Here is a 26804-nt window from a genome sequence, read left to right on the forward strand (position 1 = left end):
TTCTCTCCTCAAAGAAAAACAAACAGACAAACACCCGGACGTTGAAGCCACTCGGCGCCGCTCGCTCATCGTCACCATCGTCGGGAGGGATGAGAGAACCGGCAAGTGGTAACGTCCAGGAAAAAACCCAGACAAAGCAACGTGCGCTCGCTCGTCCCTCCCTGGTAAAGGTCACGAGATGAATGACGCGATCGACTGCCGGGTGGCGTCCTGAGCGGCCTTCTCGGGCGCAGACGACTCCGCCCGATGCTTTTGAAGTATATATGTGCGTACATATAAAGTGGGCTTTTTGCTCACTCCGCAGAGAGTGGGAGCGTAAATCATCCCGCCGGTAATAGAGGATTCATCGGCTTGTCGCACAAAGGCAAAACCCCCCAGAAGGCTCAGCGTGTCGGGGACCACTCGTCGTGTTCTTGTACCTAACTGAGTAGTTTTAATTTACTAAATGAGCATCATGCTGTACTGGTGAAGACCTGAATCTAGAGACTGAGACCATAAACTCGTGTTTACAATCTTTACTGAGGGAATAAATCCGGAGAGAAGTAGTCATTTTCTCGTAGACTTCTATGGGACCGGAAGAGTCGCCCCCTGCTGGACATTAGTGGGATTGCAGCTCTGACACATGAAGCTTTGGCTTCACTTTTCAGAAAGTCGCCTCTCACACGGCTCACAGGACAACACTGCTCCCTAACGGAGCGTCACAAACCATCGCCTGGACAGCAACAATCTCAGAGTCTTTCTTTCTTCTCGCGTTTTCTGTTGTAACAAGAACAATTTAACCTCTTTAATATATTAACTCATAATATTTTGATTCTAACTCTGAGGAAATCTATTATCTATTCTATCTATAGAAGGTCAATAGCTTGAAGTCATTCAACACATCGTTGTTCAGTTTCCTGTATTCCTTCGTCTTCATCCAGCTAAATTTGACTGTTGTTATATTTAAGTTATTTATTTATGCAGGTTTTTTCTTTTCTTATTGTATGGCTAGTTGTTTGTTGTTTCACCTCTTTATTTAGGGTTTTGACCCAAGTTTGTCACTGTTGAGTTTTCTGTTTCTTATATTAACTTTTTTATTAGCTTTGCACTCACAGATACGTTATTTAGGCCCATGTGATGCACTTGAGCCTCATTGTTTTCTACAATGAGGCTCTTCTGCCCTCCAGTGGTGGCGATGCAGACTTTTATTTAAAATGATTTTAAAACCTGCATTACATCATTGTTTCGTATGATTTCAGGCTAATAGGAAATATTAGCTCCCGACGACTGGCCCCGATCAAAGACTATAGAGAAGCGTCTGTTAGGGGAAGCAACGATGGCTCCTTCCCTGAGCTGTGACACAACGGTTGCTGCCAAATCAGTTAAGTAAATGTTCATATGGGTATTTTTCGTTTAGTTAAAAACACAATATTGAATTGTAGAGTTTGCCGTGAATGTATCCAGATTGGTGGAGGTCATTTATTCTGTGTGTGGAGCAGGTGAACCCTCAGGTGTTCCAGTGGATCTTTGGTTCCGTCACGTGGTGATGAGGATGGATGGGTGGGTGTGGGGGGGGCACTGATGTTTCGTCAGCAACGAGCGCCGTTACGTCGGATGAGCAGCGACCCCCCCCCCCCCCCCCTGAAAAAAATAATAATCTGCTCGATATGAATATGAATAACGCGAGACTTTGCAAGTTGCCCAAAGAATGTAGTTGCAGCTGTCAAAAGGTGCAGCGGGAGCGCGCATTACTGTAACGCCGTGCGCGGCCGCGGAGATAATATCCGTATGAAAAAAAAATAAAAGAGCCGAAATAATCCGGAGGAGCCGAACCGGGCCGAGGGTTTTTTTCTCCGCTTCCGTTTCCTTCGCCTCTCACAAAGTGTCGACGTCTCTGCGCGGAATTTGTCCTCGTGCCTCTTCAGCTGCGCCGCGCGCGAGGACCTTTCTTTTTCTTTTTTCTTTTTTTTTCCTCTCCTTTTTCTTTTTTTTTACTCCTCCTTCGCCAATAAAGTCGCCATTTTGCTCGCGCGCCTTTATAAAGCGTCCCGGGTTCTAATAGCGGCGGGGAGCGACCTGCCCGCCGGCCCCCCCTGCCCGCCGGTCCAGGCTGGTCGCGGAGCGGCTCCAGCCGGGGAGAGCCGGGAGGGAGAAGTGCCCCGGTGGTGTAGCAGCCTACATATTAATGCGGGAGAGGAGGAGGAGGAGGAAGGTGGAGGAGGAGGAGGAGGAAGGGGGGGCGACGGCGGCTGGAAACTGGGAATAAAAAAGGTGAAAGTACCCTGGAATTCAGTTTTTGTTTTTGAATCGTAATCTCTCCTCTCGTGCACGGCTCTGCTATTTTTTTACCCTCCCGCCTCGTCGTCGCGCGCAGAGCGGGGTGACAGGACGGCTGTCTGCCCCCCCCCCCCATTATAAAGAGCCCAGCCTGACCGGCCCTTGACGCGCGGCAGGTGTGATTGCCATGTAACATAACATTGGTGGGAAAAAACGCCCACTCCGGCGCCCCCTTCTTCCGTCACGTGGGTGACCCCGGGGTCACCCCGACACCCCCGACCCCTCCTCCCCCTCCCCTCCCCCCCCTCGGTGCTGGTGACTGCCCGACAGCTCAGGTAGGTGCGGCCGAACCCAACCGAGGGAATCTTTAACCGCGCAGATTGGCGACTCTGTAACCTTGTTGTGGTTGACGCGCGCGCGCGCGTGGCAGAGTGCCACGTGCAGCGCGACCACGCTTCTTCGGCTCGGTGTGAGGAGACGTGAGCGGGAGTCACTCCGCTCCTGTGTTGATGTCGTTTGCTTCCTCGGAAGCAATCGTAAAAAAAAAAAAAAACGGCTACATTGTTATTTGTTTTTTGTTTCACCTCCGCCGAGAAAATGTGTTTCTCTTCCCTAAAGAATAATTGAAGGAATGACGCTATGTAACTTATTGAAAGAAACAGCTCGGAGGTCACCGTGGAGACCCGGAGGTCGGCCAGCCGCTCCTTTGACGACATTCTTTAAGGAGCCTTTAAGGAGCCTTTAAGGTGTCGGTTGCTTCTCTTCTCTCCTCACACTTGGTCAGAAAGAAAGCAAAACATTTCGTGAGACAATTGTTCTTTTTTTTTATCTGGTTTGAATTGTGTTAAACTTGCCTATTTTTGTTATTAAAACTAAAGATGTATGAGACGATTCAAAATACGTAACTGCAAAGGTTTGACGCCTAAAGTGATGTCGCTTTTCTACTCTCTTGTGCTTCCATTGTTTCGCACCAGAATTCTTCTTCCCGGCTGGTAAAATTGTTGCATAAAATCACGTCTTGTAGGACAACGTTACATTTGAGCGTAGCTAAGTTAGCTTACTTGCTAGCGAGCTAATTGACAGTCGTGTTTATGAGAGATTCCACACTGAACTAAACAAAAATACAACAAACAGACTTCTTTGACGAGCAAAATTAACATTTAAATTGACGAACATCATGCGTTCATCATGTTAATGGCATAATTCAAACGGGATTTCATTTGTTTGTTTATTTCTTTCTCGCCGCACATAATTTTTTCCCGAGTTCCCGTGTTGTGACTTTGGCTCCCCATTGATTGGCCGATTAAGCCGTCAATAAATAAGCAGAAATAGCAAAGAAAGAAGGCAGCTTATTTATCCTCCCTCTTCCACCCCCTTTCCCTCCCCTTGACTCACCTTTTGTCTAATGGGCAGAGCATGGAGTTAGTGAGTAAGTGAGCATATTGATTTTGAAATGAAACATGGAAGGTCGCGCCCCCATTACCAGAGCAGACGACGTGTGCGCCTCCACTCAGACAACCTTCAGTCCAACGCCACCGCCGCTGTAGGGCGAGGGGACGGCGTCCTCGTAGCGGACGCCGCTAACGACGAGCGGTTGGGCGGGAAGAGTCTCGACAGATAGCTGCAGGGATGATCATAGTAGTTTATTATTCAATAAACGCACAATTATGATCCTTGAGACTTTTAGTTCAGCAAGATGATGAAATTAAAACTGCTTTCATGCATATTTTTTTTTTTTTGTTACACACAGACCTAAAAAACCCACACTGACTTTTGGAAGAAGAAACGGTCTCCTCAGGCATGGAGAGCCCGAGTGGCCCCAGGCTCGGGAAGCTGTCCTCGTCGGGGCCGCCGAGGGGCCGGACCCCCAAGCACGGACATCCCCAGGAGCCCGTCAGAGCGGCGGCGGCGGCGGCGGGCCCCGAGAACCACGGCGGACACAGTGAGTGCCGAGCCGCCGCGCCGGCCTTTTCTCAAACGCGGGAACTTGAGAAAAGCTCGAGACGACGCACATGGCGGCGTTTTATCAACCAATGGCGGGAAAAACGAATACGATGCCGCTGATACGCGACGATGCTCGCGCCTACAGTCCCGCTAGTGGCGTTAGCGGCACGGCAGCTAACGGCTAACGAGTTCTGTCTTATCTTGATGCGTTCGGGCTCAGTTTGCACACACCAGCCCCAGGCTCTAGTAACAAAACGAAACAATCGGCCAATATGGATTATCGATGAAAAACAGGATCAGGGATCCGTTGAAGTTAAATTGACTTCCCCGATTCTTCTGCGCTCATCTTCTAACCGCGGTACGATCCAAGCGGCTGATTCAACGTTTTTTTTTTTTTGCGCCACTTATAAATAATAAAACAGACGGGTGAGTTCAGAAAATTACATCAGTCTACTGTAATGCAGCATTTAAAAACCAGGAAGAGGCCGTACCGAGTCTCCCGTTACATTATATAGATGCAATATTAAAAATAGGTGTATTGTCCAGCGCCACGGCGCACAAACACACGTGTGTCTTTAAGTCCATACGGCTCCCAACCTCCTGCTCTTCTCCAATTGTTTTTGCAGCTCGTAAGAACACTGCGCTCTCTAGGATCGCACCAACATACCGCACATACAACCCTCTCCCTCGCCTTGTGCGTGTTTTTTCTTCAATGGGTTATTTTTTTATGGAGAATGCCCCACCTCGGTGTAACTTCAGCCCTCTCACCGCGGAGAGTCTACAGCGTCTCCTCCCCGGGCCGCCTTTACAGTGAGAAAACAAAACAAAAGTGCTCTGTGACATCAGCGAAACCCCGAGCCATCCGGACGGAAAAGAGAGAGAGAGAGAGAGGATTTATGCTTCAATCCATGAGGATCTTAGTTAATCGACTCTTGGACTTGGAAAACTGGAGCTGCTCTAATATGACCCAGTTGTTTTGGTTGCTACTAAATAGCCCTCATTCCCGGGCGCGCGCGCACACACACACACACACACACACACACACACACACACACACACACACACACACACACACACACACACACACACACACACACTAGATGCTTGGATTTGTTTTCTTTCCATGTTAATATTCAGCCCTGAAGGCTGGAGCTGCACAGACGAGAGGGAGATGTGGACCAACCAGCGGTTTCACCACAAGATGCCACGTTTTGTCCCCCCCAAAAAAACGATCTTTTAAAACATGAAAAACCTCACGTTAGCATGTGTGCGAGCTCGCCGGCTGTGGACGGCGATACAGAGATCACTCTGGGAGAGTTGGCCGTGTGTAGCGAGCAGCTGACTAATTGTGATTACAAGATCATTTTGCCCATTTGAAGAAGGCAAAGGCGCCGATTGGTGTCTTGGGGACACTGAGTCGCCGTATCGGTCTCCTCGTTGTTCGCAGGCCGCGGACTGATGTTCTGTTTTCGCCCTTTAAAGAATCGATTGCAGCACATCGGCGTGTTTTTGAATGACAGGGTTTTTTGTCGGCCGCCTCTCTGAGAGTGTTATGTTTCATAGATTTTCCTTTTTACACTTATTACTGGATAGACAAGGTGTGCTTAAATCAATCAGTGTGAAGTGTACGGTCGGCTTTGAGCTGTTCGTTTTCAGACTGGAGGGGAATGCTATTGTGTGTGTGTGTGTGTGTGTGTGTGTGTGTGTGTGTTCATATAACGCTTTCGCAGGTCTTTACGGGACTTTTTTCTGTAACCTGAGATGCTTCTGCTCGTTTGTTTCGTTTTGCTTTTCCCACCGTTGATCCGCTTCGACTCTCATTAAACTGTTGGCCGTTCCAGCAGATAGAAATCTCTAAACGGCCAAGTTGCTTTTTGGCTCTGGAGAACATTACCGGTGGATCCCCGAGGGGCTCAGTTGGCAAACGGCGACTGTGGACGGAGTTGATTTAGACGACGTTACATTTTGTTCCCCAAAAAAGGGCCGTGGATTACGGCGACGTTTTTATTCCCTCACCACCACAACGCCGTAACCGCTGTGACTAAAAGACATTCGGCGACTTTCGGCAGTTCCCCACAGCTCAAAAACACAGACTACATCCCCAAACGCATTACCTCATCAAACGGCCCCTTCAGATCCGCCCTCCTTTGCCTATTAATCATCGGCTCGAGCCCTCTGAAGCTAACGACGAGGAGAAATGCTACAGTGCTAATCATAATGAGCCTGGCGCTAGATTGTCTATCCCGGGGGAGGTTGCGAGGTCTCGGTTCGGGGGGGGGCGACAAAAGACATTGATATCTGAGGCTCCCCGCGGAGGCTCTCGGCCCGCTGTGCGCGGTGCGCTCTCCAGATAACCAGCTTCATCTGCCTTCTGCCCGACACTCGGCGCCTCATCTCTAATGCAACGGCGATGAAGCGTTTGGCCTCATTGCACCTCGATGCATCGGCACCACTCGCGCCGATCGATTCGCGCCGCGTTCTCGGCGTTTGCTTCGCCGGAGCCCGCTTGGCCGTCACTTCGCCGCACAACCTGCAGCGAGAAGATCCTCGTCTTTGTCTCTCTGTTACTTTCTTGCTCTGACATTCGTTTTTTCCCTTTTCCGCTTTAACATCTTAATAGAGCTCTGTTTTTTGTCGCTCGTCCACCAGCAGTCTAGGCTGTTAAAAGTTTTTGGACAGAATTGATGCCGCTCTGCCAAATGCTTCAGGCAGGCCCTGAGATTCTGCTTCTTTCCGCTAACATCATTGCGAGCATAAATGGGTGGACTCTTAAGTGTGTGTGTGATCATCCGTCCCTCCTACCCGTCACAATGCCAGGTCACAATTTTCCAGTTGGGCAAATGGAAAGATCACACTTAGTCCTCCATTGGCTTTGTATTGTGTGAAAGTGCTTCCTTGTCCCCTTTGCTCTGGTAGCAAAACATCAGAACAACGGCTAAAGAGCTCCTGTGTGCTCGCTATTTACACCGTTATTTAACGCCACGCTGGGCGCAAAGGGGTCAGAAGCAACACGTGGAGGAAAAATGAAGTTGTTGATGCTCACGTAGCACGCTGTGAATGGATGGGGTCCAGCTTACATCCAGGACCTGGTCCAACCCGACATCCCGACCCGCACTCTCCGCTCTGCATGTGATAAACTGCTTGTTCCTCCTCACTGAGAGCAAAACACTCGACTAGATCTCCACTCTTTGCTGTCCTGCTCCTAAATGGTGGAAGGAGGTCTCTGAAGACATCAGGACCACAGAGAGCCTTCACATCTTCAGACTACAGACACACCTCTTCAGACTCTACCTCCACTAACACACTAACTGTAGCACTTAAATTGTACTTATAACGCCACTTATTTATAGCAAATTGTAAATTGGCTTATTTGAGGAAACTTCTTGCTCTTCTGAGTTACATCCTTATGGTTGAAATGCACTTATTGTAAGTCACTTTGGATAAAAGCGTCAGCTAAATGACATGTGATGTAATTTAGCTGACGCTTGGCAACGGTCGCCTTGGCAACGGCACACAACGGTCGCCGTGCCGACCGCTCAGCTCCGTAAATGTGATTTCCGTCCACGGGCTGCCAGAAGCAACCACGGATACAGGCAAGAAGGCGTGAGGCATCAGCCGGAAAGAAATACCCCGCATGTGTAACGCTGTTTGTCACAGTTGGCGGTGCAGTGTTGTGTTTTGCGACCGACAGTAGCTCTCTTAACACGCCAGACAACGGTTTGGTGGTAGACGCGCAGTGACTCTCGGCACGGGTTTGTGTTTATCTGCTGTGAGGGAGAACCAGGTACCAGGTACGTCAGTACGGGGAGGCTCTGCGCAGGTCCACGTGGTCGTGGCTACGTGCTATCCACCGACTGCAGGACCCTCATTTTGGGCTAATCCGCCGAGCCGGCGCGTTATCCTCTGCAATCCTTCGCTCTCTCACGTTGTCTCTGGCTTGTTTGTGGAACCATTCGACGCCCAGAGCTTTCACTACCGTTGCTTTTCATCCCCACCTTCCCCCACAACTCTTGTCTCACTTATTAAGCAGAATCATCAGCGGCAGTACATCCGCCCCCCCCCCTTTCTCCCACTCCTACTCCCGTTCTTACGTCTTTTGTAGGTCTCCTCTGCTCTTGGTGGTGAAACCGTAAAAGGTAAAATCGAGAGCTTTAGATCGGAGGGTGTTTGTTTTGGGATGAAATTGAATTCCGGTGCTTTTTCTCAGCCTGATGCTGCGTCTCGTTCTTTGTCATTGTTGTCACACTTTTACTTGGCAGGCTTGAGGACGGCAGACGAGAGGGAGTACAGGGGAGAGCGAGTGAGTCACTGCCCATAAGGAGGGCACTGCAAACAGTCTGGAGCGAGCAGCGTGTACATGATATGCGTCTTATTTAAATGGGTGCTGGAGTGCGAACTGTGTGAATACAAAGACTGTGTATAATCTGCAGGCAGCGCAACGTCACCCATTCGTTTGTAGACTCGAGTTCCTCATTTGGCCCATCGGCATCTTGGTTTCTGTTTTTTGCCATTTTGTTTCTTTGTCACCCGAGTGGAGCTGAATACACTGAGTAAGAAAAGATTTTAGACCAAAATTCAATTAACTTTCATGAATTGAAAATACCCCGTGAAACAGGTAAATTACTATTACAAAAACACAAACTACCAGACAGGAATCACTGTGACGCCCCCCCCCACCCCTTAATCTTACCCTGCTTCATGCTTTGTAATCATTGCATCATTTACTACATCAACATCATGCAAGAGAAGACTTGAAACTACAGATTGAGACCATAAATTCATGTTTACAATGTTTACTGAGGGAATAAATCAGTCATTTTCTCATAGACTTCTATGGGACCAGAGGAGTCACGCCCCATAAATTGCCCATTCCACCGGGTTCCACGTGTATTTTTCAATTCTCTTCTCTGTCCTACATTAAACCCCCGTCGGTTCCCCCCATCAACCCCCCCCCCAAGTTATTCACTGGCCGAATGTGTGGCCGGTCACCCGAAGCTGTTGTGGTCAGATGTCACTAGACATGCTACTGGCCGCGATCCAGGTGGGCATCGTGCAACCAATCATGTTTCCAGTAATATGAAGCGAGCAACGAATCCCAAGATGTCTTCTTTGATTTGGCTGCTTTCAAGTGTGGCTTAGCGGTGCCGGTGAACCGAGCCAACCGCAGGTCGGCGTGCCGGTTCCTGGCCTCTCGCACAAAGGGATTCCCAGTTGGGTAGTTCACAGCGCCGAAGGTTATTTAGGACACTCGGACACTAATTACCTTATTTATCTCCTGCTGCAGGTCTGTCAGTAAAACACCTTTAAATCTGTGACATATGGCGCGTTTCCACCGTGCGGTACAGTACGGGTCGGGTCGGTACGGGTCGGGTCTGTTAACCATGATTCGGTGAGTGTTTCCACCGCCAACAGTACCCTTACTTGAGAGGCGTGGTGTATTCCAGACCGTAGTGATGATGTCACTTGATAGACGGTATATGACGGAAAGTAGATTGACGTCATTCGATCGCGCGAAAAACTGAAAGCTAACCGCAAACAACAACGGAGGACAGACAGCCGATCCTGTTCCTGCTTCTCCATATGTGGCTGTTTGTCACAAGGAGACGGCCATCTTTGTTTGAGCAAAGGCTACATGCTGCAAGGAACAACACAGCGCGAATGACGACACTCTTTCAACCAATCAACGCTCTGCAGTGAGTCTAGCTCCGCCCTTTAGTACCAAACAACTGTGCCAGGTGCCCCAACGGAAGGGAACCCAAAGAGTGGTACGGTACGGTTCGGATCTTTGGTACCATTCTCAACTTTTGGCAGGGGAGACACAAATAAAAGGGTACGGACCCGACCCGACCCGTACCGCTCGGTGGAAACGCACCAATAGTCCCCGCAGGTGGAACTTTGGTGCTCCGCAATACTAAAGGAGGTCACAATTCAAGCTGACATTATTCTCTTTTACGTTAAGTCCGTCTATGATGAAGACGGCATTTTACTACGCGGGTCTATTCTGTAACAACCACTGCACGTCTGTCCATCCTGAGAGAGAGACGCCCGCTGCTGATGCTCCTCAGGGACACTGCATTCAAAATGTGATTCAATCCAGGCTTTGAAAGGTGGAATATGTGTCTGACAGATGATTCACAAAGGTCGCCCCAAAGGTTAAGCCGACGGGTCGTGTTCCAACTCAAGAGAACCAGTAAATATCATAGAAGGTACTGTGAAGCTCCTCTTCACCAGAGAGAGAGAGAGAATCACTGAGGCTTCCGTTCAGTTACTCAGTCTGAGTCACAAGACTGTTCTGGTGCTACTCCACCTCTCTCTCTCTCTCTCCACCTCTCTCTCTCTCTCTCTCTCTCTGTATCTCCACCTCTCTCTCTCTCTCCACCTCTCTCTCTCTCCACCTCTCTCTCTCTCTCTCTCTGTCTCTCTCTCCACCTCTCTCTCTCTCTGGCTCTCCTTCTCTTTACTCTCTGTTTGGAATCGGGCCCGACTGGGAGGGAATTATGGGGACATCGTCAAAGAGAGGTGCGTATGAGATGGGACGGTTTGTACTGTGTGTGTTATTGTGTGTGTGTGTGTGTGTGTGTGAGAGAGAGAGAATAAAAGCACAGGGTGAGAAATGACTTCAAAAATAGGGTGTAGCAGGAGGTGGATGTGCTGATGAAAGCAGAAAGTTGTAAAAGTAAGAAAAACAAAGTGGTCCCGTTGCTGTGAACCCTCCTAGCGACCGTTGAAAGAGGCGCCCCCCCCCCCCCCCCCTCCGTCAATATCAACTTCTCCACCCGTTGTTTGTTGGGACCGAGGAAGTGGTGAAGCGGCGTCCTCTCCCCTCGCAGTGGTGTCGGGGGGCGAGTGGCGTTTGTGTCCGTGCGCGTCGTCTTTTTTCTAATCTACAATGTGTACGAAACCGCACACAAAGGCTCCTGTGTGAGTGTGTGTCGAGGAAAACAAATGACTGTTCTGTGTGTGTGTGTGTGTGTGTGTGTGTGTGTGTGCGCACTCAGGAGGAGCAGTTGCAGGCGTAGCTAGGGGAAGTTGGAGGTTATTTGAGATCATTAGGCAGCTGCGAGCTCTCCTGAGTCCTGACTTCTTCTTCCTCTAATCTCTTCTTCTTCTTCTTCTTCTTCTTCTTTTTCTTCTTCTGTTGCAGACAGCTGGGAGCGAGTCACGGTTTGACAATATTGAACAGCTGTTTTGCGCCTGTAGACCCGACACAATGGCCCGGCTTTGTTTTGCCCCAGAACAATGTCTGCGTTAGCTGGAGCTCCAGAGTCGGCCTCCACGCACTCTAGTTTGGCTTTTTGCTTGTTGACATTTTGTTTTTGTTTGTTTGTTTTTTCAACCAGAAGTGACACGAGAGGTCGGCGCGAACGCCGAATAAGGCTTTTTTTCTTTTACTAAATAGCTCGGTATTGATACTACAGTGTAAGAATGACTGTCGGGGCTTTCACAAAATATCTACATGAAAAACAATAGCCGTAATGTGGAGATAACGACACATAATATAATATGCATTACAGTTTATGTAAGCCGGACCTGTCAATCAGTGTGTAGCCCCGCCTTAAAGCATTATGATGTGTTTGACTGCTGAATAGACCATCATGCTTAATAGAGAGAGTGAGTCCATGAACTCGTGTTCACAATGTTTACTGAGGGAATAAATCGACAGAGAAGTAGTCATTTCCTCATAGACGTCTATGGGAGCAGAGGAGTCGCCCCCTGCTGGTCACTGCAGAGAAGTAGAGTCATTTCCTCATAGACGTCTATGGGAGCAGAGGAGTCGCCCCCTGCTGGTCACTACAGAGAAGTAGAGTCATTTCCTCATAGACGTCTATGGGAGCAGAGGAGTCGCCCCCTGCTGGTCACTGCAGAGAATGCAGCTTTAACACACTTCCCTGTTCAGGCCAGGAAGTTGCCGTCTGCGACACTCAAGCAATCAGAGCAAAGTGAAACACGCTGAGCCCTTTTACTGTGTTTGCATACTTCACCCCTGGACTCCACTGCTCTACGTAACGGTTACATTTGCACCTGTGCTTCCTTGGCTTGTGTGTGTGTGTGTGTGTGTGTTTGTGCGTACGTGCCCATTGGCATTGTAGCCCTGTGCAGATCTTCCTGCTTGAAAGAGGCATCTGATAACGGTAACCAAGACAAGTTGGTCTTATTCCCATAGCAACAAGAACAACGTCTTTCTCAAGAGCAGAATTCATTAATTACGCCTTTCTTTTGCGAGACCTTTATTTTCTAAGACAGGAATTAAAACGCACGCTGAAGAGAGCTGCATCACCTCCCCAGCTGCTGCCCGGACAGCCAATAGAGAAATCCTCTGCCGCCCGGAGAATATTAATGCACTCGTGTCCACGCGCACACAAACTGCCGACGGTTGCGTGCACTTGTTTGTGTGCGTGGGTTGCGTCGCTGCGAGCCCTCACCTCTCGTCTCTCAATCACGCCTCTTATTTTCCTTCTACGCCGTGACGCCGGAGGAAAAAGACTCGAGTGCCGGCGGATTGCACGCGTCTGTGTCTGCGCTCCGGTGAGCAGCGAAGAAGCAGACAATCGAGGGGAAAGTTGATGCCGCGTGGAGTGAAACCGAGGGTGGGGGGGGGGGTCGTGGCCTGGATTGCGTATTTTCATACACTTTAACGTCCCTGACAGAGAGAGAGAGGGAGAGATCCCCTTTCTAAGTTCGTTTATTCAATGGAAAATCCCTCCCACCGTTTTTTGATAATCCTTAAAGGCACGCCGAGTTCTCTGATCCGCCAAAAATGAGCTGCAGCGGCTTTGCGTGCATCCTGTCGCTGCTCGTCAGTGGGAGGGAAAGAGTCGGGGGACTCGACCATCGTTCACTAAATGAGCATCATTGAGAAAAGATTTGAAACTAGAGATCGAGACCGTAAACTCATGTTTCCTGGGGGAATAAATCAAGAGTCATTTTCTAATAGACTTCTATGGGACCAGAGGAGTCGCCCCCTGCTGGTCACTACGGAGAACACAACACAGGGTGATCAGGTCATGCGTCAGAGGACCGCCCGACCGCCACGACTACTTCAACGAGCTTCCCCCGTCGACGTTTTCCACATTTGATATGACTGACGCGCCGCCTCTCGTTCCGCTGCTATTCGGCGCCGCCGTAATCGACGCGGCCGCGTGGAGGTATTCGCCACAGCGCGGTGCGCGGGGCGGCCTCCCGACCCGCAGCGCCGCCATTCACCATTCTGCTTGGTCAGAGGAAGAAGTCCTCTGCCCCTGCAATCCTCTCCTCTCTTCCTCAGCATCCTCTCCTGCCCTCCCCTCCTCTTCCTCCGCATGCACACTCGTCCTCACCCACCCCCGCCCCCCCCCCCCCCCCCCCGCCTCCCCTCGCTCAAGCAGGAAATAGAGCGCAGGGCGGATAGCGCAGAGGTTCTGATTGTAGCAGAAAAGAGAGAAGTGACAAGAGTTTGCAGGCAGAAGCGTCGGGGAGGGGGGGAGGCAGAGAGAGAAAGCGAGACATGAGGTGAGGAAAGAGGGAGGGAGCAGAGAGAGAGAGGGAGGGAGGGAGCTGAGGCAGTCGGTCTGCTGAGTGCTGTGTCAGACGTTCACACAGAAAACCGCCGCTTATAGCTGATCTATTGCGCTCAGCAGAAGGCCTTTGCCCACACTGCACCTCTCCATCACCATCACTGTAAATGGTTGTTTCTCTGTGTGTGTGTGTGTGTGTGTGTGTGTGTGTGTGACTGCTCGACATAAGTCGATTTTAGAGTTTTTTGAATGGGTATTTTACAGGTGTTGGACGTGTTTTTGTAGCTCCCGAAAACGTCAAGACAGACTTCTAGAAAGTGTTAATGCCAAGTTAGAACATGTTAATATTATACGATATAAAGCATCAAATGGTCTTCTCTCTCTCTCTCTCCACATAGCAGGTCCGATGTGTGATCAGGCAGCAGAGGGGAAGAGGAAAGGTCGCCCTAAAGCAGAAGTGCAGGAACTGAGAAGCATCCCTGTGAGTATCTCTCTTTGAACTGAGCGGATGTCTTGAAGTGGCCCTTCGTTTTTCTATTTCCTGGCAGCTCCCCAGGAATATACACGATATATATATATATATTTCTATACTGTATATATGGTACAGTTATAGCGATAATCCGTAGATGCATTGAAGTCTCTCCTCCTCACCCCGAGCAGGCCCATATGATAGTACAATGGAAGGAGGAGTTTAAGCGCCGCTCCAGAGTTAAGTGTCCGCGTTCGGGCTGCTGGTTAGAGTTCCCCAGCATCTATGGCGTCAAGTACCACTATCAACGCTGCCAGGGGGTGAGTCACCAACCTTCTGTTCTTTTCCTGTATGTGCGGCTGTTTCCGTCCTTGTGCTTCAGAGTAGTCTTGATCACTGAAGAACAAGCATCGTATTGCCAGTGAGGTTAGTTTAGATCAGGGTTTAAACCTCCAGATAATTGGAAAAAACAGCTGACTACATTCCCATGCACCAAATAAAAAGGCTCAGTTTTTCGGCTGGTCGATGTCACACAGCACGTCAAAATATGGAAAAGGAGGTGCAGGAGCTGCTTGTCCCATTTTGTTGTTTGTGCGCGTCAGAATGTTTTTTACCCTGCTGGGCGGCTCGTTGGACCGTAACATAGCAATGTAAGCGTGTTTGTACTTCCTACTAGAACTGTGGGCTTTGTCTTCTGAGCATGCATCACTTCTGCAGCTTTGCAAACTATTGGCTAGTTAGTTTCTGTTCAACGCAACAGCGCCGGTCGTAAACAGGAAGGAGGCCGTGTGTTGCAAAGAGCCATAAAAGCCTTTATCAATACTCCACGTGCTGCACAAATATCCAAAGAATGCTCCTGAAACCTAATATTGGCTTGTCCACCTTAAACCAGGCGATTCCATTCAATAATGAGGCCTAATTCAGAATATCCAAACAAAATAATGTTGATGAGATCCACATCAAATACATATAACAGTGGATTATGAGTGTGCAGGTAGACGTACACACACAGCTGTTTAAGCGCCTCCCAGTAGCAGCGTCCCCTGTGGTTTTGTGCTTTACGTAAGTGAGTGAGCTCACTTTAAATCGCCTCTCCTCTCGTCTCCGTTTGTGTCAGGCCACCGTAGCCGAGAAGCTGAGTCATGGCTGTCCCTACTGCGAGGCGGTGTTTGCCACGAAGGTGCGCCTGCAGAAGCACAAGCTGTGGAACCACCCAGAGAGGCCGAACGTGGAGCCCAAAGACGCGCAGCCCAAGCTCCAAAAGGCCCACATCAAGTCCAACGCCAAGAAAAGGTGACTGAGACTTACAGCTCACATTCCCCGCCCACGTAATGGTGCCGGTGACGTGGTAATGCTCAAATGCCCAAATCTGTCCCTCTCCCGGTGCGTGGTTTCAGGCCCATGGAGAACGGACCCCCCTCTCCCTTGTTCTTCAAAGTGAAAAAGATCCACGAGGGGTCGGCGCCCTCCCTCAATGGAGAGCTGGCCCACCAGAAGAGCGAGAGGAAACTGCACAGCCACGGCCCGCCTCCGCAGCAGATTCACCAGTCCCAGCCGGTCCAGCCTCAGTCCCACCAGTCCCAGCAGCCCCACCATCTCCATCAGCCTCACCAGCCCCACCAGTCCCACCAGCCCCACCATCCCCATCAGCCCCACCATCCCCACCAGCCTCGCCAGCCCCACCAGTCCCAGCAGCCCCACCAGTCCCAAAGCACGTCGTCCGACGGCGAGGGCACCGACAGCGATGGGGACAGCCTCCCCGCCTCCTTCCCCGACGAGGACCCGGAGCGAATGAGGCACAGTAAGATGGCGGCGTGTCTTTGGGTTTTGGACTCGTGGGTTGTCATGGTTTTTGCTGGTGTTTCTTTGCGGGTGTTTTGACCGTTCCTCGTCTCTCGAGCCAGGACGGAAGCAGAAAACGCCGAAGAAGTTCACCGGAGAGCAGCCTTCCATATCTGGGACGTTTGGATTGAAAGGTAGACGTAAAGACATTTCTGTTGTAATGTAATCGTGTGACTTTTGATTAAATGTATGTTGTGTGTGATCTACTGGAATATGGTCTGATGGCATATTTCATACCATTGCGCGGAGCATTTATGGAAGCAAATTAATTCTCTGAGCAGATTAGTCAAAGCTAGCTAGCACGTTTTGTTGACTTGTCTATTACAATACAAGTTATATTAACTTATTAGCCGGCCCTGTGTCGCCAGGAGGAGAGCAGACCTCCCAGCACGGCTAGCCAGTTAGCTAGCCAGCTAGCTAGCTTGTCCATCTCTGGAGCTGGCTAATTAGCTAGCTGTTGTCCAGACCCTGCCGGAGAAGTAATCTCCAATCGGCCTTTGGATAGGCTCACTTTCTTTTACCAGTGTAACACAAAAACATGGTGGAACTAGCGAGCTAGCGAGCTAACTAGCCAACAATTACTAAAATTAACAAACGAAGCACATTGCTATCTCCAGTGGAAAACGCACAAAAGCATAGTGGAATTAGCAAGCTAGCTAAGTAGCATGGTAACTCCCTCCATATCATTGACAGCATTAAGTTGTCCCAATTGGTCTCATTTAGCTGCTGGCCATTTAACTTGCTACCACGCTGTCACGCGTTATAATAAAAAAGGCCGTTGGAGACCTGACTGTAATCTAATCCTAACCATTAGCATTAGCTTCATATCTCCATATGGAGACGTGTGAGGATTTAGAAACACATTGTGTAATCCTGTCTGACTGATCACGAGTGTTTCCCGCTTCTGCCGATCAATACTGCCGGTCTTTGAGCGCAGCTCCCCGAGCACCTCACTTTCTCCCCCTCGTCTCATTCACACGCTGAACCCGTCTGATGAGTCATGAAGCGCGGCTGTAAGCCACTTATCGTCACTTATCAAACAATCCATCCACAGATTGCGGGACCCCGCCGCTCTCTCTTGCTCTCTTTCAGTCCATCTGTCACTACAATTTCCTTCTTTTGTGTGCGTCTTGTGGGACCCTGTCCTCCCTCCGCTTGTGTCACTCACTTTACTTCGTGCAGCGCCACCATCACTACAGCGCGTCTGTGTGTTGCAGGTATGACCAAGGTGGAGGAGAAGCTGAAGGCGGGCCGCGTGAAGCGATCAGAAGGGAGCGGGTTCAGTGAGGACCCTCAGAGAAGACCTGCTGCAAGTCAGACCTCCAAGAAAGATCCAGCTGCAACCAGCTCTGGTAAACACCTGGACCTTTTTTCCTTTTTTATGAATAAATCAATTCGGAAAAGGGGTGCATTTTCTCAATCTCTCATTTAGTATGAGGGACGTCAGAAAATAGGTAAACCTCCCAATAATTCAATTGCCAAATAATAAAATGTTTGGCAAATGTTTAAAACACTTACATTTTATCATCAATATTGTTGTTAAATGGCGATCGGCTAATGGATTAATGGACTAATCATTACAGCACTATAATATTTGACCAATATTTAACTAAGCCCAGACTTTCCGTGGAAAATGGAAGAAGTTTGTGCTGCGACCAACAGTGATATGTAATTACGAAAGTCATAAATAGTGTTGTCTGATTTCATGGTTGAAATGCCAAACAGAAATGGCAATTAATGACGAGAAAAATAAATACATTTTCATAATATAAAAATGTTAAACCAAATGATAAACCACTATGTGTAAAAATAAGCCGGTTCCAGACTACCTAGAGCCTCTTTTCAGGCGTATTAACAGCACATTATCACGTGTGACTTTAAAAGAATTAAACTGTCAAATAAACATGAATACTAAGCGCGCATTTGGAAATACTACGCCCCTAAGGGGCACCTTACTTTGCACCTTGTTTCAGGTGCCGACACCCACTGGCAGCGAGCCATCCACGAGCGGGGCGAGGTGGTGTGTCCCACCTGCTCCATCGTCACCAGGAAAACAGTCCAGGGCCTGAAGAAGCACATGGAGATCTGCCAGAAGGTCAGTGGGGGCCGTCGTGCATCACACACATAAATGAAGCTCTGTGAACCCACGGCTGTACTTCCCCACATTGGATCGTAAACCAGGAGCCTTTACATTGATTGGACCGGCTGCAAAAACAACGCCTGGTTGCGGTGGGAGGCGAGGTAATAAACGAGGGAATTGGGGGCGACCGTTATATCGGCCCGGGAAGGTCTCGTTGGGCCCCCAGAGAGAACGCCGTTTCCTACGCTTCCTACCGCAGCGTTAATGGCTCCATGTCCCGTTGACCCGCGGGACTCTATTAAAGCGACAATCACCGCTGAGGTCACTCGCCTCCGGAGCACCTCCGTCCCCCGATCAATACTGAGGCGAGGAGGGTCATCTACAAAAAGGTGTTACATCGGTGTTAAATTGGCTTTTCTGCTTCCCACAAGTTGCCTGATGTGGCCTTTGTACTTCGTTCCCACATAAAAGCACTAATGTCAAACTCCAGCGGTTTACAGCAGCGGCGCGCTGCATCGCCGTCTCCAATGAGGAGCCCCGTTCGCAGTAGCGGCTCAATAATTGAAATGTCACGTGAGCCCGTCTTTGGCCTTTAACCCCTGCAGCTCCAGGATGCCCTGAAGTGCCAGCAGTGCCACAAACAGTTCAGGTCCAAGGCCGGCCTCAACTACCACAGCATGGCCGAACACACCGCCAAGGTACGTCAACTCTCCACACGTGTCGTCCCCTCAAAAGAACACGCGGACCTCCGAGTGAACAAACACTTCACTGCTAACGCGATAAAGGTTAACGCAGCGGGGACGTGACCGAGGACGCTCTCTTTCAAGGTGCCAGAACGCGCCATGCCGACGCGTTCCAATTATTTTTGGCTCGCGCAAAAGCGGAACCAACCAACCGGCCGGCCTGTGCCCCCCCGTAAAGTGTCCCTCGGAGGACGCCATTGACTGTTTCACCACTGTCACACTGACCCACTGAACAGAGGCAGTTAGTTATTAATAGACACCGAAGCCCTGCACCCATTCAGACTCGCACTCCGCGGTGTCGGCTTTCTCTGTGTTTGGTGACCGGCGCGCCGCGTGCACAAGGACACGCCTCTTCCACCCGCGAGAGCCGCATCCCGTTTCACGCGTTATCGTCGGCTGTTTGTTTGTCTTTGTCCTCGCGCCGCTCACTCTCCGCCTCGGCTGCGGTCGACCCCGTGACGGCAGCGAGCGCCGCGGTGGCGGTTTCGTGGCCGTGACCGTCTGATCAATAATTCATTGGTGGTGTTTTTGTGTGAGCGCACTACAGTTTGTGGTATTTATAGCGGTGAGGTTTAATGTAGTGCGTGTGTGTCTTGTGTGTGTCAGAGATGCTCATTGGTTCCGCTATTTTTCAATCCAATATATTTTATTTCGTCTAGCCCAAAATCGCAAATTACAAATTTGAGGGCTTTACAGTCTGTACACATGCGACATCCTCCGTCCCACATCAGCACAGAAAAACACCCCAAAAAATGAAAAAAAAAAACCTTCCATGGGGAGAAAAGGGAAGAAACCTTATAGAGAACGCCAGAGGAGGGATCCCTCCCCCGGGTGCACGGCAGGACCACCATCAGATGATCAGAGCACATAATTAAAACCTGTGATTGTGCTGCAGACTCGAGGAGCTGCTGATTGAAGAAAAATGTTCTTCATGTGCAGGTTTGACTCGTGTCATTCTACTTTTCCTTTTTATTATGAAATACTGTGTGTGTGTGTGTGTGTGTGTGTGTGCGCACGGTCGCGTGGCCCCCCGGGGGGATACCGGAGGGTCAGAGGTCGCCCACGGAGTTTGACCTCGGTGTGGTCGCGACAGCCCCCCTCTTCCCTCCCGTCCCGGAGCTCTCATGCGACTGGTTTGTTTTCCTCAGCCCTCGGGAAGCGAAGGCCAGACGGGCGACAAGCACGAGGAGCGGGAGCGGCTGCGGCGGGTCCTCAAGCAGATGGGACGGATCAAGTGTCCCAGCGAGGTCTGTGGTCCCCGCTTTGTCTGCCCGAGTCGGTTCGCACACTCTGACTCTACTGAGACCAGTCTCATCCATCATCGGTTCTTATGGATTATTCTGTGGGGGAAGAGGAATTAATTAAGAAAATAATCACATTTTCTTTATTATTCTTGTGTCTCACTCTGGAGCTTCTGAAGAACCGCTAAACAAATAATGTATTAATCCTGTTCTCGCCATAATACTGTTTTTTATTTATTTCTAATGAGGTTTCGGGGAGGTGAGGGACACATTCTCACGTCATCTGTCAGTTTTATTTTTTTTAATTTTGTATTTCTTTTCTTTCTTCTCTCAACGCCTCATTATGACAAGTTGCTCCTAGGGGAGAAGGGGGGGGGGAGAAGCGAGAGACTGGAGACTAAAATGTCTTCCTGCTTCCACTTTTAACAGCATCACTTTGACCGATTCCTGTAATTCTGTTCCGCCACACTGACCCAGTTTCCTGCTTCCGGTCTGTTCTTCATTCATGTCTCGTTTCTGTCACTGACGTCACTCGATCACACACACACACACACACACACTCGTATGCAGGGTTGCTCGGCCCACTTTTCCAGCCTGATGGGCTACCAGTACCACCAGAACCGCTGTGGCTCTGACGACGAGAAGCCTGTGTTTCTGTGCCAGCACTGTGGGAAAACCTACCACTCCAAAGCCGGCAGAGACTACCACGTACGCACCGAGCACCCCCCGGCCATCGCAGCCACCGCCGCCGCCACGACCCCCACCCCCGCCAACAACAGGGACCTCCTCGCCGACACCAACAACAACACGGGCAAAGACGGGGTGAGGTCGCTGTCATTGCGGGAGGCGACGCTCCACTGACGTAAACTCTGACGTCACTGTGCTGAATTGTCACTGCTTGAAAGTAATTGTCTCAGCCTCAACTGGTTCCTCAGCCCTTTCCACTCAGAGGTGTGCTGCTCCCCCCCAGGTGGCCTCTGGGGAGTCTCCGCCTCCAGGGAGGAAGGAGCAGAGCCAGCCTGAGAAGAAGGACTGGACCCCGGTGGGCCCGCCCAAGGAGAAGGAACGAGAGGCCGGGGACAAGGAGCGGGACAAGGAGAGGGACAAGGAGAGGGAGCGGGTCAAGGAGAGGGAGTGGGTCATGGAGAGGGCGCCGCAGGCCGCCAGCCAGGGCGACGACTTTGAGCGCACGCCGAGCGGCAGGGTGAGGCGCCGGTCGGCTCAGGTGGCCGTGTTCCACCTGCAGGAGATCGCGGAGGACGAGCTGGCCAAGGACTGGGGCACCAAGCGCCGCATCAAGGACGACCTGGTGCCGGACAGCAAGAGGGTGAGGACAGAGACGCCTGCAGATCTGACCTGGCTTCCAGATGATGATATGCGTCCCGTGTGAATGTCTCCTTTGTCAATCATAAGGCACAATTTTGGATGCTAATTGCTGCCAATTCTGGTTACATCTCTGCGTTTCTAAACCTGTCCTGTGATAATCCTCCTCACCTCTGCATGTATACATGGTTTCTTCTCTGTGTAGTTAAACTACACCCGTCCGGGCCTCCCCAACTTCAGCCAAGAGCTCCTAGAGACCTGGAAGAACCAGGTGAAGGAGAAGGGCTTCATCTGCTGCACCAACGAAGTGAGAACGTGGGCTTAAGAGTACAGATTCAGAGGCGCGTCCCGTTGTTGAGTTCACAGGAATGTGTCTTTGCTCTCTGTTTATCTCGTTTTGTCTCAGAACTGTGAAGCCGTGTACTCCAGCGTGTCGGGACTGAAAGCCCACCTCGCCAACTGCAGCCAGGTACAAACCCCCGAGCGACGCCAAATAAGAACACACACAAACACACAAACCTTTAGCCCACGTTCCGCTGTTGGTCGGCAGACGTAAAGATGAAACGTGGTTGTGAAATGGAAATAAAATTTTCTATATATCTAATTATTATTAGTTATTTAGAGGAGGCAGTCTTTGCTCAGCTGAAACAGCTTCTGTAGACGTCGTTCTGAACTGAATCCTTAGTGTGTGTCTGTGTGTGTGTGTGTGTGTGTGTGTGTGTTTGTGTTGCAGGGTGGTGGAGAACTGGGAAAGTACACTTGTCTGATCTGTCAGAAGGACTTTAGCTCGGAGAGCGGTGTGAAGTACCACATCAGCAAGACACACTCACAGGTGGGTTCAACTTCACAAACCGCTGTATTATTTATAGTTACTTATTATATTATTATTATTATTATAGTTAGGTTTTCACTCACGGGCAGCATTTCCTTGTTTGCTGTTAACATTCAGTCAAACCCGACTGAGAAGCGGTCGTCCACGGATGTTACGCCTGTGTGTGTTTTGCAAAGTGCTTAAGTCGTGGGGACAAATATATGTGAAACACACAATCATTTGTTTAGTTGATTAATACACAACATAAGAGCCTGGTGCCCCACATGTTTAACATCTGTAACCATTAACTTCTTATGGGTCTTCAAGGGCTTCATATAAACTGTGTTGACGGACCCTCTGCTATGTCCCGCCCCCTGGATTCAAACTGGCCAATCACAGCTTAGCCTCAGCCGGCTCCGCCAAAGTAAAACCCTGTGGCGCTAACATTAGCGGTTAGCACTTCATTAACCTGTCGCTGCTATGCTACGCTAGCGTTTGAAAGTCGCTAGACAGCTTGCAGGAGCAGCAGTGAGCAACGATACTTTACAACATCCTCTCGTCGCGTTCTGCTGTCAAAACGAGCGTCCGTCTTCGGGTACAAAGGAGGTGGATCACTAACATGCGATAAGATGAGATTCTGGTGTCTCCTCAGAACTGGTTCCGCACGGCCGCCAGCCAAGCGGCCGCCGGCGCCAAGGCCAAGGCGCCGGAGAACAACGGCGTCAAGGGCGAGCCGAGGAACGGCGCCACCGGCAAGAAGAGGGGCCGCAAGCCCAAAGAGCGCCCCCCCGTGGCCGCAACCGAAGCCTCGCCCGGCACTCCGGGCTCGACCCCCCCGCATTCCCCCGCGCGGAGCCCCGCCCCGACAGACGCCGGCGGGCGGAGCAGACCCTAGAGGCGTGGGGGGGGGCGTGGCATGCCGTGGCGTGGGGCCCCTCGAAGGAGCTCGCTGGACTCTTGAGGGGACAGGAAGTGGGACGTTCAGCGCGGACCTTTTTCGGTGTCGGCGCGTCTACCGCTGCGAGCGGCGCTCTCGGGACGGTAGCGTTTTATTCCTTCATTCCGCCTTTGTCTCCTTTGAAAACATTTTCTGTTTGAGTAAATCAACGGCGCGAGCGTTTTCTAAAGCGTGGCGGTGTAGAGAGCGGGTTAAAAGGATATTCTATTAGCATGGCGATGTAGTTAACGATAGTGTTCTCACTCTTTCTTTCCTCCCTCCCACAGATATACTGTACTGTGTACATAAACAATATCTATATCTATATATCTATATACTCAAAGCAATGATGCGTCGGATCATGGGCAGCGTGTAGTGCAATGAGCATCCTTTCTCCGTGGTCTTCATTCGTCTTGGTTTCTCATTTTGAGTTTTAGTTTTTCATGTTTTGAAGTGAGCAAATGTCACATAAGCTAAAATGTTCTTAATCACTTATTTCATCCTCCAGCTACGACGTGTAGTTTCCTTCCTGCACCGCGTGAGGATGGAAGATATCTGTTGCTCTTACACTTAAGTTAATAAGCAGAACCTTACCCCCCCCCCCACCCCCGACCCCCCGGACCCCCCGACCACCCCGAGAAGTGATTGTTGTCCAGCGGTGAGGGATCAGTCCACACGTAATGAGGCATTCTTTCGTTCATTCAGAACCCTTGAAGAGGGGCAGGACGTTTGGCGCGGAGCTCGTTGCAGCACAATCAAAGGAGGCTGCGGCTTCGGCTTCAATCAGAGAACTTGTTTTTATAGGGAGGCCGAGGGAAATACTCTTTTATCAAAGCAGAGGAGAAGAAAATAATCTCAAGTGAAGATTCTCTCATGTTGATGTATATGAATTAACTCAAAGTTGTCGCCTTGCACTTTAACCCGTAACCCCTCCCGCTCCCCTCCTGTATTTTTGCACTGTGGGAGAAATATTTTACTGTAGAGATTAAAAAAAAAAAAAACTAAATTTGTCCTGACACGGATAACGCTTGAGTCTGTGGATGGAATCTGTAATCCAACGTGACTCGACACACAAAGCCATAACGGGTCTCACAGTTAGTTCAGCTTAGATTCTAAGGAGGATGATAGCGATCCAATATTATTTAAGACATTTACAAATCTAAAACGTGTGCAATCACAGAATATTTTGACTTTAACATGTTTAAAGTAGATACTTGAAACCACAGTTATACTAATATTTGATTTATATTTGGAGTCTGCATCCATGAAAACAATGACTTGAATAAAAACAGATCATAAATCTATTTTATATTCTCCCCACATGGGAATCTGACAGCTTTTGGACAAAGTTGTGATGTGGGGATAATAAAGGGTAATAAATGAATAAATGATAATAGATAAAGGGTGCTTTATTCGCCACTCTACCTTAATCCATCCCGACGTTTCCTCCTCACCGGCAAGTCGTCTGAGCTTTTTGTCAACGTCATCATTCGACAAAGACGAATAATAATCTCGCACTGATGTCAGCAGAACATTTTCAAGAAAATTTAAAAGATAATAACAATAATGTGTCCCAGGTGGTGTCGTCCCTACGCCGTGACCCTTTTTTTATATCGCAGATGCGGAGATGGGAGCTGAATTTCTCCGTCGTTAATCAGCTGGCGGAGCTTCGTTCAGGTGGGGATGATTATGCACGCGTTCCGTCTCTTCTATCCAGGTTCAAACCGACGGACAAGACGAGTTAGACAAGCACTGATCGGTCCTCGGACCCCGTTTTCTTTCTTTTTGTTCGATATGAAGTCTGTCCAGACCTTGTGTGTGTGTGTGTCTGTGTGCGTGTGTGCGTGCGGGTGAAACAGTTAGCACCTTTGTAAAAGGCCGGATTGTGAGGGACGGTCACACAGTTTTCCTGTGGAGCGTCGGCACAGAATCGGCCCATCGGCTGCTTGTTGCGCGCTTGGTCGACGACGCCACGTGAGCGCGTTCACCTGGCGAGCGTCGGTGTTGCAATACGACAGCTAGGCACTGCTTTTCGACAGTGGGTATTTTATATATTTTATCACGCGCCCTTTACTATCCGTCTTCCTACCATGTGGAGAACACGCTTGCACCCCGCGGTGCGTGTTAGAGAGTACAGCAATACACCGTGTTTAGCTGGATATCTTGTTGGCTTGCTGATATTTTGATATTGACGTGTTTTTCTCAAAATTGTATGGCTTTTCCTTTGCCCCCCGCCCGCCCCGCCCCCATTTGTTTGCTTTGAAAGATTACACATTATGAAATTTAAACAAAAAATAGGTTGATTAAAACCTGGGCTTGTTTCCGCTGTACGAGATGACAAACACATGGAGAGGGTCCTTTATTATTATCTACTCGATATGGGACAACAAGGCATATGTGCGTGTGTTTGTGTGTGTGTTTAGTGCACTTACTATACCATGAGCTAGGCTTGACATAGGAGTGTTGTTGGAGCTTTCTAGTTACCCTGACTGTGTGTGCTGTGACTTTTGTACCCGGGGAAAGCAGCAGGCTCAAGCGTCTTCCCTTTTGTCAGCAATGTTATTTCCAAAAAAAAAACAAGGTCGAACCTTAGAAATTTCCCCCGAGACCGGCTGAGAATTTAAAAGGTGACGTTTAGCTCATTACCGGTTATTATATTTAGGTACCAGGTGAAATGAGACTAATGGTGTGTTTCCATATCTGAAATGAAGCTGTGTAGAACATAACGTAAGAGGCATCAGTGCCTCCGTTGAGTCTGAGATGTTACATTTTTCCCCAAAACTTGTTGTATTACCTGTGCATTAGTATCCCTCAGCTAATTAATAAAGGTTTGTTGACTAAAACTGTGTCAACCTCATTTCAGTCAACCGCTCGAGACAAATGTTTCGCTCCAATTTGAATAGTGCCATGAATTACACACACGTTTGTCTATTCAAACCATCATTTTGCATTTCGTCGGATCACAAGAGTGTCTTTGTCTCGATATGAAGAAGGGAGGGACTGTATGAAGGACGTATTTCTTTGTGCCAGCTTTAGGGACCACGTCTTTCTCTGTGACTCACTCCCACTCAACAAACAGAATGGAGCCATCATCAGAGACTGAACGATTAAAAACACATTGCATGTATAATTTGACTTGCACTGTTCCACAAAGGAGTCTCTCTCTGGTGTTGAGTGTGTATCATCCTAAAGTATGTAAAGTGAGAAGCACTATATGCATCATACATAATATCCTTATTAGTAATATTTATATTTATATATATTTTTTTATAGATTTAGACCAACGTATAAACTTGACAGATAGTAATTGAATATACATTTATTTGTATATATCATTGTCAGCATTAAATACCTCAGGTCTTAAATATAATAGTGTATATATATAGCCCGAGTGCATTCTGGGACTTGCAGTTTGTCCGAGTTGAGTGTGTATCATCCTTAAGTATGTAAAGTGAGAAGCACTATATGCATCATACATAATATTATCCTTATTAGTAATATTTATATTTATATATTTTTTTATAGATTTAGACCAACGTATAAACTTGACAGATAGTAATTGAATATAAATTTATTTGTATATATCATTGTCAGCATTAAATACCTCAGGTCTTAAATATAATTGTGTATATATATAGCCCGAGTGCATTCTGTGACTTGTAGT

General features: G+C 49.2%; 1 protein-coding gene across 15 annotated transcripts; it reads left to right on the top strand.

Moving 5' to 3' along the window:
* Nucleotides 1-1089: 1089 nt before the first annotated feature.
* On the top strand, nucleotides 1090-25983 carry znf512b (zinc finger protein 512B). Of its 15 annotated transcripts, none has more exons than XM_078081995.1 (17): nucleotides 1090-1360; nucleotides 4007-4198; nucleotides 14093-14175; nucleotides 14355-14483; nucleotides 15281-15456; nucleotides 15561-15964; nucleotides 16068-16139; nucleotides 17223-17357; nucleotides 17979-18100; nucleotides 18691-18783; nucleotides 19977-20075; nucleotides 20640-20891; nucleotides 21040-21396; nucleotides 21598-21699; nucleotides 21799-21861; nucleotides 22126-22224; nucleotides 22856-25983. In XM_078081995.1, exons 2-17 carry the CDS (start codon nucleotides 4057-4059, stop codon nucleotides 23096-23098), a joined length of 2571 nt encoding a protein of 856 aa, XP_077938121.1. In that variant the 5' UTR covers nucleotides 1090-1360; nucleotides 4007-4056; the 3' UTR covers nucleotides 23099-25983. The 15 variants fall into 15 exon arrangements, with proteins under 15 accessions (XP_077938121.1, XP_077938132.1, XP_077938123.1 ...); XM_078082006.1 differs by having other exon boundaries at nucleotides 1306-1360; nucleotides 14096-14175; XM_078081997.1 differs by lacking the exon at nucleotides 1090-1360 and adding an exon at nucleotides 1790-2591 and having other exon boundaries at nucleotides 14096-14175.
* Nucleotides 25984-26804: the final 821 nt, after the last annotated feature.

This window comes from Gasterosteus aculeatus, chromosome 2, assembly GCF_964276395.1.
Source record: "Gasterosteus aculeatus chromosome 2, fGasAcu3.hap1.1, whole genome shotgun sequence".
Lineage (NCBI taxonomy): Eukaryota > Metazoa > Chordata > Actinopteri > Perciformes > Gasterosteidae > Gasterosteus > Gasterosteus aculeatus.

Excerpts from the sequence above, each read along its gene's own strand:
- znf512b (XM_078081995.1), top strand. The coding sequence starts at position 4,057 with ATGGAGAGCCCGAGTGGCCCCAGGCTCGGGAAGCTGTCCTCGTCGGGG. Across the intron at positions 15,965-16,067 it reads CCCGGAGCGAATGAGGCACA|GACGGAAGCAGAAAACGCCG; the intron begins GTAAGATGGCGG and ends CTCTCGAGCCAG. Across the intron at positions 21,700-21,798 it reads TCATCTGCTGCACCAACGAA|AACTGTGAAGCCGTGTACTC; the intron begins GTGAGAACGTGG and ends GTTTTGTCTCAG.